This window comes from Portunus trituberculatus, chromosome 40, assembly GCF_017591435.1.
Source record: "Portunus trituberculatus isolate SZX2019 chromosome 40, ASM1759143v1, whole genome shotgun sequence".
NCBI lineage: Eukaryota > Metazoa > Arthropoda > Malacostraca > Decapoda > Portunidae > Portunus > Portunus trituberculatus.
Window position 1 is genome coordinate 11,747,601 of NC_059294.1, and position 15,925 is coordinate 11,763,525.

At 45.5% G+C, this 15,925-nt stretch overlaps 1 protein-coding gene across 1 annotated transcript; it reads left to right on the forward strand.

Moving 5' to 3' along the window:
• The first annotated feature begins 12,204 nt into the window (after positions 1-12,204).
• Positions 12,205-15,636, forward strand: LOC123516148 (basic helix-loop-helix transcription factor scleraxis-like). Its single transcript, XM_045275290.1, has 2 exons — positions 12,205-12,347; positions 12,504-15,636. Exon 2 carries the CDS (start codon positions 12,630-12,632, stop codon positions 13,407-13,409), a length of 780 nt encoding a protein of 259 aa, XP_045131225.1. The 5' UTR covers positions 12,205-12,347; positions 12,504-12,629; the 3' UTR covers positions 13,410-15,636.
• The last annotated feature ends 289 nt before the right edge of the window (positions 15,637-15,925 follow it).

The window sequence follows — 15,925 nt, forward strand, 5'->3', positions numbered from 1 at the left end:
AGAGGACCGGGGTTCGATTCCCCGGCCGGGTGGAGATATTTGGGTATGTCTTCTTTCAAAGGTAGCCCCTGTTCACCTAGCAGTGAGTAGGTACGGGATGTAAATCGAGGAGTTGTGACCTTGTTGTTCCGGTGTGTGGTGTGTGCCTGGTCTCAGGCCTATCCGAAGATCGGAAATAATGAGCTCTGAGCTCGTTCCGTAGGGTAAGGTCTGGCTGTCTCGTCAGAGACTGCAGCAGATCAAACAAACACACACACACACACACACACACACCACCTGCACACTCCACACACCACCTGAACACCACGCTTACCACCTGCGCATTACTCACTGCCGCAGGAGACTTTTCACTGTGGTATCTCGTTTCTGTGCCGTGCTGGGCCAAGGCTGGCTTGGGCCTGAGGCGCCCCCTTAGTCGTGCGAGAGAGAGATGGGCCGCCCACTTGTCTCACCTGCTGCGCTCTACCTGACGGGCGTTCAGGTGGCCCTCTTCCTCCAGGGTACAGTGTTCCTCAGCCTCTCTCCCTCGCGGCCGTGGGCAAGGCTGGCTGGCTGGCTAGCTCGCTGGCTGGCTGGCTGTAGACCGTCTTCGCCGTCACACTCCACCAGGCTCAGCTGACGTGAATTATCTCTGCGATGAATATTCTGTATCGTGACCCTCATCAAGTCTGGAACAGTAAAGAGTCCCGAGAGCAATACATACATGTTCTATTTATCTTCTTGTACGTTTATGCTTTCTAAATCTTATATTTATCTACTGTTTTTTTCTCCATTTTTAATTTTTTATTATTATTTTTTAGACAAAAAGATTAGCAGGTAATGAGTGTTTGCGTGGTGATTCATTAGCTTTGCTGAGCCCGTTTTTTCTTGCACTTATTTTGATGCTACACGTACATAATGCATGAGGCCACACATTTTATGCCTTTCACTTCCTTTTTTCAAAGCCTTCCTTTTCTGGGAGATTACGGGGCGAGGCTTCACTCATTACTGTACATAGTAGGTGGAGTGCCTGCGTAGATACGTGTACTTAAGTCTATATATACTATACTTTCAATTTGCAATCTTAAAATTACCCGATATTGGGTCTTGCGAGGGAAGGAGAGAGCTGCCGAGGGTCAGAGCGACGGTGCGTTTCATAATAGTTCAAAGTTAATGAAGACGGACGAAGGATGGAGAGAGAAAGGGCTGTAGATTTACTGGCATCATGCTGGTGGATCAGCGACACAGAGGCTGCGCGGGGTATCGGCAGCCAGCTAGCTGAAACTCCCCCGCCGGTCTGTAGTCAAGCAGTGCCGACCGTGTATTGGTCTAGACTTTATGTGTCCAATTTAGAATCAAAGGTTCTTTCAAGGAAATTACCAAAGATATTAATGATTATATAAATAGAAACCAAATTGGATGGTCAGAAGTTCTCTTGCTCAAATGTGCGATAAGTATAACATTGGGAAAAGAGTGCACTGCGCGGACTCGTCCATTAGGGAGGCGGACAGTGTAATGGCAGCAGGAGGCGGAGGCAGTGAGGTGTTTTTACTCGTAGCCGCCCTCCGCTTGAGTGGGAGCGACACGCCACTGCACACCAGCCATCACGCTGATAAGAGAGCAGAGGAGAGACAGAAAGCGGCAGGATGTGAAATAGCTTCCAGATGACAGTGTTCTGGCACGTCCTGATGAGACACCCAAGCGGGGATGTAAAATTTGCACCAAAGTGTTAAAGGTTGCCCGTCCCCGCCATCCCTTAGCCGTGGGGCCGCGTCAGACGCTAATGGCAGAGGGGAAATTGGGGAACTTAAAAAGATTTACACAATTTTGTACAAATACATACCTACACACTGGATAGCGTTGGAATATGTGAGCCATGTTAGCGAAAGTTTAAATCACTACAGTGTGGTTTAGAAGAACGGGTTGTGGTTAGTTACACCCCAAAAATGTATATGCTCAAGGGACTGTGGGGTGGCGAGGGCCAGTGGGGCAGGCCAAGTGTTTTGCGAGACGGCGTTACCCAACAAACCTGAGTGGTGTTCCGTTGCAGAGAGGCACGGCACAACACCAATACTAATAGGAGAACGGGGAGGGGTGCAAAGGACACTCCTAACAAAGAGAAGACAGTGAAACCCCCTCCACCTCTCTTTCTCTCTCTTTCTCGAGCAGGGTTAGATTAGATCAATATTCTTCAGGTGTGAATGAAATTGTATGAAATAAGCCTTGTTGTGGAATGAACGAGGTAGATGGTGGCGCGATACAATAGACACAGAGGTGGGCAGGGAGGGAGAGACGCTAGCTCAGGGAAGGGAAAGGAAGAAATTCGTATAGATATGAAGAGAGACAAGGGTAAACTCCATGTAAACAGTCCTAGTCTTCTCGAGTATCTGATCAACGCAAGCTGTTTCGTACGTAGGATGCCATAAGACACACCCAACCAGAGAGAGAGAGAGAGAGAGAGAGAGAGAGAGAGAGAGAGAGAGAGAGAGAGAGAGAGAGAGAGAGAGAGAGAGAGAGAGAGAGAGAGAGAGAGAGAGAGAGAGAGAGAAAGGACAAAGGGCTCATTTTGATAGTATGAATTGGTAAACGGGAAAAAATGGAAGGCTAATATAAAAGAGAAGATGTCTGTAGATAAATGAATGCGTAGATTAGCAAGTGTGTGTGTGTGTGTGTGTGTGTGTGTGTGTCAGAGTGGGTCAGGGAAGAGTAAGAGGGAGGAGAGAGAGAGAGAGAGAGAGAGAGAGAGAGAGAGAGAGAGAGAGAGAGAGAGAGAGAGAGAGAGAGAGAGAAACATATATGGCTTTAGATCATTAACAAGAGAAGATGAGCTTGTATCACTGACCTGTCGTGTACACACACACACACACACACACACACACACACACACACACACACACACACACACACACACACACACACACACACACACACACACACACACACACACACGATAACTGCATTTCCTTCCGTGTTTAGCTAAGAGGAAATGACTGTAGTCTCAGATTGTCAGAAATTATATAGAATAGCTGAAATATTTTCTGCAGTGTTAGTATTATCATCATTATCGTCATCAACGGTAGTAGTAGAAGTAGTAGTAGTAGTAGTAGTAGTAGTAGTAGTAGTAGTAGTAGCACGTAGTAGTAGTAGTGATAGTAGTGATAGTAGTGTCTTCGTCCGTATTAGTCTTCATGTTTGCATAATAGTAATATTTTTTCTTACTGTACAAATAAAGGTTACGTTCTGTGAGTAAGAATATGTTACGGTGCGTGCTTCCTCGGCGCTTCACTTCGAACCGGTGTAAATGAACTGGCAGTGTTTTCATAATTCTGACGTTATTTCACGGTAAAGTACGTTCTTAATGCCTTGGCGTGAAGCCGTGGCTCATGTCTCATTTAGCCCTCTTCTCCTTCGTTTTTTATGCCTTTCTTCCCATTTTCTTTTTTGGTTCGTGACTCATTAATCACTTATGGTTTCCAAACCCTGCCATCTACACTTTCTTCCCTCCTCCTCCACCTACTCTTCCTCCTATCAGAAAATTCAATCTCTCTCTCTCTCTCTCTCTCTCTCTCTCTCTCTCTCTCTCTCTCTCTCTCTCTCTCTCTCTCTCTCTCTCTCTCTGCATGTCCACCGGCATTTCACCTTCGCACTCAGCACAAACAGTTCCCAGGACCTTGATTCCTTAGAAGTCAGCGACGACCCAAGATAACACAGGTATCTACAAATATTTATTTCAACAATTATTTCGGTGGCAGCGCGCTATATTGGCTTTGGCGTTGCGGTGAGCTGGTGTCTAGCAGTGTGTTGTGTGATGTCCAAACCTGTGACTGCGTGTGACTGTGTAAGTACGTATGTGTTTGGGTATGTGAATGTGTGAGTCTGTGGATGTAGTACCGTACCGTCACGTGTGGGGTGGATAGGTGGTGTGGGTTTAAGTCTTGAAAGCAGGGGCGTTTGTTCCTAGCGAGGTCAGTGTGTGGGTAAGTGAAAGCCTCTGCGGGAAGGTGAATATATACGTAAGTACAAGCAGGAGATTATCATAATACAAATTCACCTGAGCGACGATGTACTTATTAGCCGCCAAATCGGAATGTTCCTTTGTTTCGAGATACCTCAAATTTCCAAGGCACCGATGAAGATTTTCCGGGACTAGAAGCGGCAAGGAGTGAACGGGAATATTTAGAAATCTGTATAGTTATCAAGATATTAATGGCAGTAGGAATAGATACAGATGGAAAGCTCTTGGATTTACTTTCTGTGTCAAATATCAGTGATCAATCGTGTTGTATTTCCACCTGGATTGCTGTGAAGTACGAATAAGAAAAACAAACTGGAAAATTGGTATAGGTAATCAGATATGAATAGCGGTGCGAGTAGCAATAGACATGCACTGAAAGGTCACAGATTTACCTAAGTTTGTGTGTCAAGTGTCGCGATCGGTCGTATTGGCTTTCCACGTGGATTGCTGTGAGAAGTGTTGTTGTTTCCTTCGTGTTGTTGCGGTTTCCTGAGGCGTGAAGGCGTTGGGGAGTATTTGGGCGAGACGGAACTTCGTGTAAATATGAATGTCTTCGCGCTTTCTCCTCCCTGGACTCACTTGAATGCAAACTGTTTATCCTGCAGTTACTTTAGCACACATTTTTTTTTCTTTCCCCCCCCTTTTTTTTTTTTTTTTCAAAGCGACTTAAACTCTCAAAGCACGCAAAAGTGACAGATGTTATTATTTTTCTTTTCTTACAGCATTCTCTGGTATTTCTTGGTTGTGTTTAGGTCAGTGAAGGTTTATATGATTGTGTTCTGTGTTTTCTGTGCGTCCCTTGTTCTCCCACCATCATATTTCATCACTGTTGTCGAAAATTGTGTAGCGAAATTGCGGTATTTTTGTGTTTGTCGAATTTGATACTTTATGATATGATATGCGTTTTCCTCTCTCTCTCTCTCTCTCTCTCTCTCTCTCTCTCTCTCTCTCTCTCTCTCTCTCTCTCTCTCTCTCTCTCTCTCTCTCTCTCTCTCTCTCTCTCTCTCTCTCTCTCTCTCTCTCTCTCTCTCATATGTATCACTTCACCCCAGTTGACAAATAGAGGCCATAATATTTTTCCTTCCCAGACTAATACCAAAGTTCACACAGTTCCCCTCGCCCTACTAACATTCCAGTGACTCTCCTTTACTCTCACCGCGCAAATTTAAATATTATGTGGGAAACTTGTCGACTTTTCTTTATGGAACACTGTTTTTCCTTATTGCTCTTTGCTGTCTGTGTTTGAGGTAATTTACTTTCCTTTTTCTCCTTCCGTGGGATTCACAAGAGGTGTTGCATTTTTTCCTTCTTATGCACAAGAACTAAAGTAAATTCAGAAGAAGATGGAAAAGAAAGCGAGTGGTTATTTCTCTCTCTCTCTCTCTCTCTCTCTCTCTCTCTCTCTCTCTCTCTCTCTCTCTCTCTCTCTCTCTCTCTCTCTCTCTCTCTTTCATGTATGTTGCTCTTCAAGTGGTAATAATGTTTTTATGTGTGTTTTTTTTTAACGGTGTGTAATTCCTTTATTTTTTGAGGCTTTATTAAGTTTATATGAGATTGTTGATCATCTTTGTTCTTATACTTGGAGGTGTTTTCTTGACTTTTCTATTCTCTCTCTCTCTCTCTCTCTCTCTCTCTCTCTCTCTCTCTCTCTCTCTCTCTCTCTCTCTCTCTCTCTCTCTCTCTCTCTCCCAATGCATTTCTTCCACTTCTTTAACCTTTCTCGACCTTCTTCGTCACCTGCTTCCGCCCAAATTCAGATTTATTCCTTGGTTTCTCTGGCTTTTGAACCCGATTGATCAGTATTCTCTCTCTCTCTCTCTCTCTCTCTCTCTCTCTCTCTCTCTCTCTCTCTCTCTCTCTCTCTCTCTCTCTCTCTCTCTCTTTACCTTGTTGAATATTATGATCCTATACACGTCACTACTTCTGCTTCCTTTTGAGTCTTATGCAAACAATACTTTACAGGCTTTTCCTCCTCCTCCCTCTCCTCTTCCTCCTCTTCTTTCTCCTCCTCCTCCTCCTCCTCCTTTTTTTTCCTATTTTCCGCAACGATTCTCAATAATTCTTCATTTTAAGCGATTATATATATTTTTTCTTTCAATTTCCTTTTTTCTTACACACACCGAACTCCACAAGAATTTTTCAGCGTGTCTTTTTATCTCACCACTTGACTTGCCTTTCGCTTCCACCGTTCCATTCTCGCCCCTTCCCTTCATAATTCATCGCTACACTCCTTTCCTCTTAAATCCAGGAGTCTTTTTTTATTCTCTCTCTCTTTTTCTTTCCTTCTGCCTCCTTTCCATCTTTCCTTCTTTCTCTCGTCACACCTTCCTGCCTCCCGCCCTTCCTCTTGCTCCCTCTACCCCTTGCCAGTCAGTCTCAAGCTGTCTCCCTAACCCCCTCTCTCTCTCTTCTTCCTTTCCTCCTTCCCTCGCACCCATCCTCACACTCACACCTTTCTTTCTCCCGACATTCACAGGATCCGGGTGATGTGTCTGAAAGCCTTGTGAGTCTCCAAAGCGGTGAGGAAATGATTCGGTAAGTGAAGTTACTATTTTTTTTTTCGGTCTAAGCAATAATTCATTTCTTTTTCATCTATAAGTAAACTCGTTGATGTATTTTACGACGAGTGATTTGTCCATCAGTTGGTGTCGTTTTGGATGGCGCAGGATTGAAGTGTGTTTCTTGTAAGATGGTTTGACGATGTACAGGATAGAACAAAAATGAAATGAAAATATGGTGAGCCTTTGATAAGTTCGTTGGATCGAGGATAATTATTGAGGAAGAAGAGGTGGTGGAAGACGAGGAGGAGGAGGAGGAGGAGGATGGAGGAGGAGGAGGAGGAGGAGGAGGAGGAGGAAGAGGAGGAGGAGGAGGAGGAGAAAGAGAAGGAACAACAGAAGAACTGGGAGTAGGAACATATGTAGGCATGACAACATAGACGGAGAAGGAGGAAGAGGAGGAGACAAGAGAATGAAGAGGACTGGGGAAGAGAGAGGGTAGAAAAAAAAAAGAAGAAAGCCTGTAATAGCGTAGATAATGAGTTAACGAGAGAGAGAGAGAGAGAGAGAGAGAGAGAGAGAGAGAGAGAGAGAGAGAGAGAGAGAGAGAGAGAGAGAGAGAAATAAACTGTGATGTGAGGCTTTGATCAAATATTTGCATCGACACGTCCCTGAAGAGAGGAGCAGTGGCCTGTGTGTGTGTGTGTGTGTGTGTGTGTGTGTGTGTGTGTGTGTGTGCGTGCCTCCTGGGGTCACTCATCCCCTCTAGGCCACCGTGCCCCTCGCTGTGACCCTTGGCCCTTTGTCTCACCGCGTGGCCAGGAAACGCCGACACTGAGGTCACAAGGGCCAGGCACACGCCCCGCAGCCGAGCACTGGAGGGAGATGGAAGACCCGGTGGAGGTGGAGGGATGGAACAGAGGGTGGAGAAAGTAAATTTTAAATGCAGCTGGATAATATATGAGCAGGTGGAGAGGTAGGGCAAGGAGGAGGAGGAGGAGGAGGAGAGGTTGGTAGGGGAGGGGAAAAGAAGAGAGGAAGATGAAGGGTTAAGGACGAGAAAAGGGAGGGAAAGGAGTAAGAGGATGGAGGATGTGCTGTGAAAGGGGAAGAAGAGGAAGATGAGGAGGGATGAAGTGAAGAAAAGGAAGGATAAGGGTCAGGAACGAGAAAGAGAAGAAAAAAAAGAGAATGAAGGATGGGCTGTGAAAATGACGGAGGAGGAGAAACGTAGGAAAGAAAAGGAAAAAGAACATGGAAAGATGAAGAGTTAAGGACGAGAAAGGAGGAAAAGAAGATGATGGACCAAGAGGACTGCAAGAGGAAAAAGAGACGATAGCCTAATAAGGAGAGATCATTAGAGGAAAACAAACATGTCATTGGTCCTTTTAAACAATAGAACTGGTTGCCTGCATCTCTTTAATATTAGATAAAAATATTCTGCTTTGCTCTCTTGTGTTAGTATTTGCATTATTTCTCTATCACTATATATTTAATCTATTTTCTTAGTATTTTATTGCATGTAAATTGTATGCTACCCCAACCACCACCACCCCCACCTGCACTATCATGATGAGCACCGCCATTGAGTAAATGATAAGTCTTCAATAAAGATCTGCGGAGGCTTAAGCGTGCGTGTGAGGGATTAGTGTGAGTAAAGATTGAGAAGGAGACACATGGGCGAGGATGAGCAGGCAAATGATTCCGTTGACACTGAGGAAGCGAACAAGAAGAGGAAGAGGTTGCCATGATAGGGATGAAGTAAATAAAAATAATGTGTCGATTTAGCTGAAAAAAAAAAAATCTTGAATAGAGAAGACCAAACAGGAGGAGGAGGAGAAGGAAGAGTACAATAGCTGATTGATTAAACTATATTTAGACTGAATGTTTGATATAATGAAGCCATCACCACAAAAAAGGAAGAGATCAAAAAGAAAGGAGGAGGAGTAGGAGGAGGAGAAGGTGGTGGTGGTGGTGGTAGAGATTTTGACAATAGTAGTAAGCTTATGTAGACTGAACATTTGATATAATGAAGCTATCATCACACAAGAAGATATAAAAAAGAAAAGGAGAAGGAGTAGGGGAAGGAAAAGGAGGAGGAGGAGGTGGTGGCGGTGGTAGTGGGACGGATGATGGTGGTAAGCTTATGTAGACTAAATGTTTGATATAATGAAGCCATCACCACAAAAGAGGAAGAGATAAAAAAAAGAGAGAAAGAGGAGTAGGAGGAGGAGAAGGAGGAAAAGATGGCGGTGGTGGTGATATTGATGGTGGTAAGGTTATGGAGACTGATTGATATAATGAAGCCATCACCACTAGAACACAAGAAGAGACAAAAAAAAAAAAGAAGGAAGAGGAGTAAGAGGAGAAAAGGAGATGATGGTGGTAGTATTGACGATGATTGTAAGCATGTGTAGAATGAATGATATTATGAAGCCATCACCACAAGATGAGGAGATAAGAAAAAAAAAAGGAGAAGCAGGAGGATGTGAAAGAGAAGGTGGTGGTGGTGGTGGTGGTATTGACGATGGTGGTAAGCGTATGTACCTATAGTCAGTGCAACAATATAGCGCGTGACCTTAACAGAAAAGAAAGCCTCCCCAAGATGCATAAATTGATCACCAGAAGCTCGCAGGTACACAAGGCGCGGCGGGAAGGTGACGCAAGGCCGCCCTCCATTAACTTACTCTCCTCCCGGGTGTCATTTGTACGTGTCTTTGGCTCTGTATCTCCTTATCACGATTTATGTCTTCTGCCCCCTGAAAGTTAAAGAACTCGCCTTGTTCCACCACCACCACCACCACCATCTCCTCTCTCTCTCTCTCTCTCTCTCTCTCTCTCTCTCTCTCTCTCTCTCTTTCTTTTTTTTCTCTAACCTCCACCCATTTCTCGCCTCACTATTTATTGTTCCCCCAAGAGAGATTCTCGATAGGCATAGTCTGCATCTGATGGCCTGAAATTTTAGCCTCGGGGATAATTAGCCTCTGAAATCAAGGGGCGTGTGTCGCTATCGCATTTAATCTGTTGCCTACAGCGCCATGATACTCCCTGCGGCCCAGGAGACATGATTCGGGGCTGTCTACGCCTCTCCCGTTAATTAAAGAAACCGCTGTGTGCACGCATCTACGAGTACGTTTTCGTGTACACACACACACACACACACACACACACACACACACACACACACACACACACACACACACACACACACACACACACACACACACACACACACACACACACACACGAGAAAAATACTAATAAAAAACAAAGGTAGTGATAGAGCACCTGGTCACGTTTTGGTCGCCACCTTCCGCACTCCCTCACGCGACCGTCGCCTCGCTGATGGCCGTATTGGAGGCCAGCACCGTCTAGACTCGTGGTTCCATTTCTTCGGCATGAAAGGAACTCTGCCAGTGGCCACAATGGTGCTACCGCCACCACCGTCCTCGCCGCTATCTCGCCAGACGCGCCTGATTCCCGCAGCCTAAATCGTGGCCCCTGTTTCTATCTGATTGGCTTCCATCGCGTGATATTATTACATTAATCCTTCAAGAGGTCTTCGTAATCACATGCCCCTTTCCCCCCGAGGGACCTTGTGACTTTAGAATGACTTTATCACCGGCAAATTAAAACGTTTGATGTAGATTTTTTTTGTCTCTCTCTCTCTTGCTGACATATTGTTTGTTAATAAACTTAGGTCAGTATTTTATAAATGCCGTCATGTTGACAACGGAGGCCTGCTGGCGGCCGTGTGGGTCTGGGTAAAAAACTGGAAGGGTCAGCAGCTCCCCTTGTCGGGAACGTAAAAGCGTACTAATATCTGAGGCGATGCCAACTATATCTTCTGGATGAAGAATGAGTTTTTTCGATAAATAATAATTATACATATTAGTGTATAATTTCACAGCAATTTTCTGCACTGGATGTGAAGAATGTGAAGTTTGTGTCTTAATCATTTCTGCAATTAAAGTCTCTCTCCGCTCTGGTCACCTCATGAGGCATTATGTGGTGCAGCCCGGCGGAGCGCCTCACGCAGGCCGCGGGAGAGTTATGCTGTGCCTCTCACTGAACACCACTTGGACTTAGTAATTAAAAACAGGTTCCGTAGACCAAGACGACGACGCCGTGTATTAAGTAGCTCGACACAACAGTTTTCATTAATCCCTGTTTATCATGGCTGGGTCAGGCCTTCATTACTGTGATCCATCGCATCCGCCTGCCTTCCTCTGTCCATCCTTCCCTATCCTTCCTTCTTTTTCTCCATCCTTCTTGTGTAATCTCGTACCATAATAATCTTTTTTTATCCTTCGCATCACTTTCTTCCCCCTACCCTCGCGTCTCTCCTCATTCTTCTTCTTATCTTCCTCTCTCCCCTCCCCCCTCCCCTCTCACCGCTCGTAGATATCACTGATGCAAAAAGATCGTCATAGGGATATATTTAATTGTCGAGTTTTTTGTACTTCTGAATGGCATAATTATCCTGAAAGTCATCTGGTGGTCGGTATGGGAAGCTCCCGCGTCACCGTGACGTCCCGCGTATCACCATCGCGTCTGGACAGAGGGAGGGTCATCTGGGGCTGGAAATCTTACCTTTTTCTCCCCCCCCTCTGACTGTAAAACTTAACTTGTAGCTTCGATTAAGTGAGCGTCTGACCAATTACGATAAAACAAAAATACAGCGTCCAAGGGGATATTTTTTCTTTTCGATGTTGAAGAAACACTGAGGATAAAAATATTCGTGTAATCCATCGTGCGCCTCAAGGTTGCTTCTCGGGTGGTCCTCGGCAAGCGTCGGGTCGGATGCTGGCTGGCTCACGGCTCCCTCACTCCCTCCCTCGATCTGGAAAAGCTTATTGAGATTCCGCAGATTTTTGTGAGTTGATGTGGTTTGCTCAACACGGCATGGCGGTGGTGGTGGTGGTGGTGGTGGTGTGTGTGTGTGTGTGTGTGTGTGTGTGTGTGTGTGTGTGTGTGTGTGTGTGTGTGTGTGTGTGTGTGTGTGTGTGTGTGTGTGTGTGTGTGTGTGTGTGTGTGTGTGTGTGTGTGTGTGTGTGTGTGTGTGTGTGTGTGTGTGTGTGTGTGTGTGTGTGTGTGTGTGTGTGTGTGTGTATGTGTGTGTGTGTGTGTGTTGTCGCTTATGTTATGCTCTTATGTGATGGTTATTCAAACACACACACACACACACACACACACACACACACACACACACACACACACACACACACACACACACACACACCGCGTAGTGTAGTGGTTAGTACGCTCGATTCACAATCGAGAGGCCCGGGTACGAGTCCCGGAAAGCGGCGAGGCAATTGGGCAAGCCTCTTAATGTGTGGCCCTTGTTCACCTAGCAGTAAATAGGTACGGGATGTAACTCGAGGGGTTGTGGCCTCGCTTTCCCGGTGTGTGTTGTGTGTGATGTGGTCTCAGTCCTACACGAAGATCGGTCTATGAGCTCTGAGCTCGCTCCGTAGTGGGGAAGACTGGCTGAGTGACCAGGAGGCGACCGAGGTGAATTACACAAGAAACATTCCCATCCCACCTGACAGAAGGTGATTAAATGGTAGGTGACGCAGGTGATTTCTGGCGGTGAGTGTGCACTTCCTCTGCTCACAAGACGCAGGTGCCGGCTGGGGAAAGTAACTGCTTGCCTGGGACGCGATTAAATAAAAAAAGGCGACATATTTTAGAGAAAGGGAGTAGGATGGGGAGGGCGAGAGACCCGAGCGAACTGTCAGTGTGCCAGCAGACGTGGTGGGGTGAGGTTGCACGTCGCCTTTCTCTCGACGCCTTGACTCGGGACCTTCCTGAACCTGTGACTCGTGTCGCCGCCTACACCTCACACTCCTGTAAGCATCACCAGCCTTCCTGGCCACATGGAATTTAGTTTCTCATAACGTTAAGAATGGATAATTGCCATAGAGGAAATATTGCTGCTTTTAGTCAAATTAGTGTTGTTCCCTCTGCAAAGGAACTATAAGTGATGAATTCGTGTTTCATTCCAGATTATAATGAAATCCAATCTGGAAATAGACAAGATCAGGCATTAGAAGAGAGCACTAGCAGTGTTGGCGGTGAGTGTTGGCGTGAAGACCGAGGCCACAGCCCGGGCACGCGGGAACGCAGTGAAGATGGAGTGTTCGGCAAGACACCCTCCAGTGGACGACAACAACAATGCTCGCAGCAGGAGCCGCTGCGAAGGACACGACGAGAAAGACAACAGAAGTCACAGCGAAAACAGCAATTGTTCCAGCACTCCGGACGGTCAGACGGAATCACCTGGGGTCAAGTATCAGTTGCGCCCCAGGTCATACAAGTCACGCTACTTGTATGACCCGGACTGGAGTCTGCCCGAACCCACGGGGCCCAAGACGCGGCCGCCACCGCTATCCCGCTACCGCAGGAAGACAGCTAACGCACGTGAGCGGTACCGCATGCGGCAGATCAACACGGCCTTCGAGAGCCTGCGGGGCGTGCTGCCTTCGTGGGTGTGTCGTCGCCGCGCTGCTGCTGACATGACCAAGATTGCCACGCTACGACTCGCCTCCGCCTACATCAGGTCCTTGCAGGACATGCTAGACGGCAACGCGCCGCAGGACACGTGTGCCTGGGTCCTCTCAGGCATCCTGAAGGAGGACTCCAAACCCAAGGAACCCCAGGCCACCCTGTGCCATCCCAGCAGCGTACCTACCAAGACCCCGCAGCAGGACCCCGCCCACACGCCCCAAGACCCAGACCTGGTGACTCTCCTGTGCGGCGCCGCTGACTCAGGACTCTTCCAGGACAACCTCGAGTCGTTCCAGTACCTCACGCCCTCAAATGACGCGGACACGTTTAACTTAATCCTTGGATGTGACACGCCGCGTCCGTGGCAGCAACAACACCCACAACACGCGGCGCTGGCAACTTGAGGCCTAATAACACTTCATGTTCACTTATATAGATGCAGAATATCATAAGACATTCAACTAATGAGAGAAGTTAAACAGTGCCTCTGCTCTTGAGATTGGCTGCTTGGCAGTGTTGAGGGGTTTCGCTTGGATGTCTTTGACAGGGCAAGATTGTGTGTTACCTGTTGCCAAGTTGTTGTAATAAGTCTTCTTTTCGATTAACTTAAAAACATTCACACGAATGATTTCTTTTGTTTCATGAGATTGCTTTTCTGGACAATATTTATTAAAATCAAAGATCTTTTTGCAGCGATGTGGGTGGTGAGATTTACATTCTGTATATCCTTCACTCTATTCATAGGTCATTTAGAATCAGCCTCTCTGAGACACGTGTTGCGGCGACACATTTCAGAGCTGCTCATGTTTCGCCAGCCGATAGACTTGCCCAAGGTGGGACGGGAAAGGTGAAGGGAAGAAATAAAGCTCATATCAATTCTCACCTCAATAACCGTTAATCACTAAAAAATAGAATACACATACGTACCTAAGATTCCAGCGCGTGCCTTGGTGCTTAAAGACCAATCCCTTTCTTCTCTCTTTCTCTTTCTCTCTTCACATTTAATTCTGAGCAATGGGTAACTTTCAGGCCACATGACGCTATAAATATTCATGCCTGACATCACTGAATCTCAGAGTAATGCATTTTAAAACTGCTTCCAATTAATTAATATCGCGGAGGAAGCCACCAGGTACCACAGGCTTCCTCCGTCAAGGCAGAGAAAGTCCTCCGTCTCACTTCCTCAGAAAGACCCAAATGAAACTCACCAGTGCACAAGACAAAGAGAGGAAAAGGGAAAAGAAAAATCGAGTCCGTCCTTAACTCAAAATATATTCTAGTCATCCCGTTTGTGCCATATGTTGATACAGACTATATTTATGCCTTAGACGATAGGGTTGAAGGTTTAATAAGAGTAATATATTCCGTGGGGTCGCGGTGGTCGTTCTCATTAGTGGTAGAGCAGGTGGGTCGTGGTCGTTGGTGGCGGGAGGGAGGGGTGGTTGTGGTAGGTGTAGGGCTGTGCTGGGGCTGTGTGTGTGTTTGGCAGTAGAGGTGGGTGAGATTCTTTTGCTGTGGGAGATCTGTGGAGTGTGTTTTTCCTTCTCATTTTTTATTATTTTTTTATTTCCTGTTTTGTCTTCTTCTCTTTGGTTTTGCTGTTCATGCTTTTAAATTGTGTTTTGTCATTGATTTGTTTTCTTGTTTTAATATCTTCTTTTATATTTACATTTCCTCTCTCTCTCTCTCTCTCTCTCTCTCTCTCTCTCTCTCTCTCTCTCTCTCTCTCTCTCTCTCTCTCTCTCTCTCTCTCTCTCTCTCTCTCTCTCTCTCTCTCTCTCTCTCTCTCTCTCTCTCATCTTTAAAGTTAAATGTCTCCTTCTGCATTACATCTGATTTACTTCTCACTGTTCACCTCCATTAGACTTCGCAGCATAAAACTTCCCCCTCACTATTTTTTTTCTTCTTTTTTACCCTTTTTTAATAGTTGGTTACAAACTGAATTCTTGCCTACTACGTATACATTTAAGTTCATTGTGAGCATGTGCGAGAAGACTTTTGAAAGATTTATTACTTATGTTTGTTTAGCTCTTAGTCTACTTCAGCTGTGCCTTAGAAACCTGTTACAGCAGTGCCTTCAATTAATCACTCAGTCTATCTATTAATTATCTGATCTAATTTTACTCCCATCTATCTAGCCATCTATCTATCTATCTGTCTATCTATCTATCTATCTATCTATCTATCTATCTATATCTATCATATTAAAAACGGGAAGTAGGGTGTTCTCTGCACCACTTTCTTTGCCTCATCCGTCATGCTCTCTCTCTGTCTCTGTGTCCTGTGCAGCGTGTTAGCATCTTTATAATGGAGCTCGTGCGATGAATGAGTGTGAGCGTCTCGTAGAATACACGTGGGAATTCAATTAAGGGATACAAAGGTGAAGGTCGCAGGATTGGAATCTTCTTAAGAATCACTTAGTATGTAGCTTAAGAAGGTTTACATGTATCCAGGACTTAATTGTGTGCTTTGTTCTCTACAGTTATGGTTTTGTGTGTGTGTGTGTGTGTGTGTGTGTGTGTGTGTGTGTGTGTGTGTGTGTGTGTGTGTGTGTGTGTGTGTGTTTGTGTGTGTTTGTATGTACTACTCAAGTTCAAATAAAAAGTGTCATGTATTTATCTTGTGATTTCATTGTGTCCTATTGTAAAATTTATCTATCTGATCAAACATAAGGGAATGTGAATAACAATGAAAATAAAGACGATTGCAATCATCAACAAATATAATGGCATGTATTGTAAATATAAAGGAGCTCTCTCTCTCTCTCTCTCTCTCTCTCTCTCTCTCTCTCTCTCTCTCTCTCTCTCTCTCTCTCTCTCTCTCTCTCTCTCTCTCTCTCTCTCTCTCTCTCTCTCCGTGCCAATACCTGTTTTGCAAAGAGACTCATCGAGACAAAACCAAGTATACGATAATAATAAAT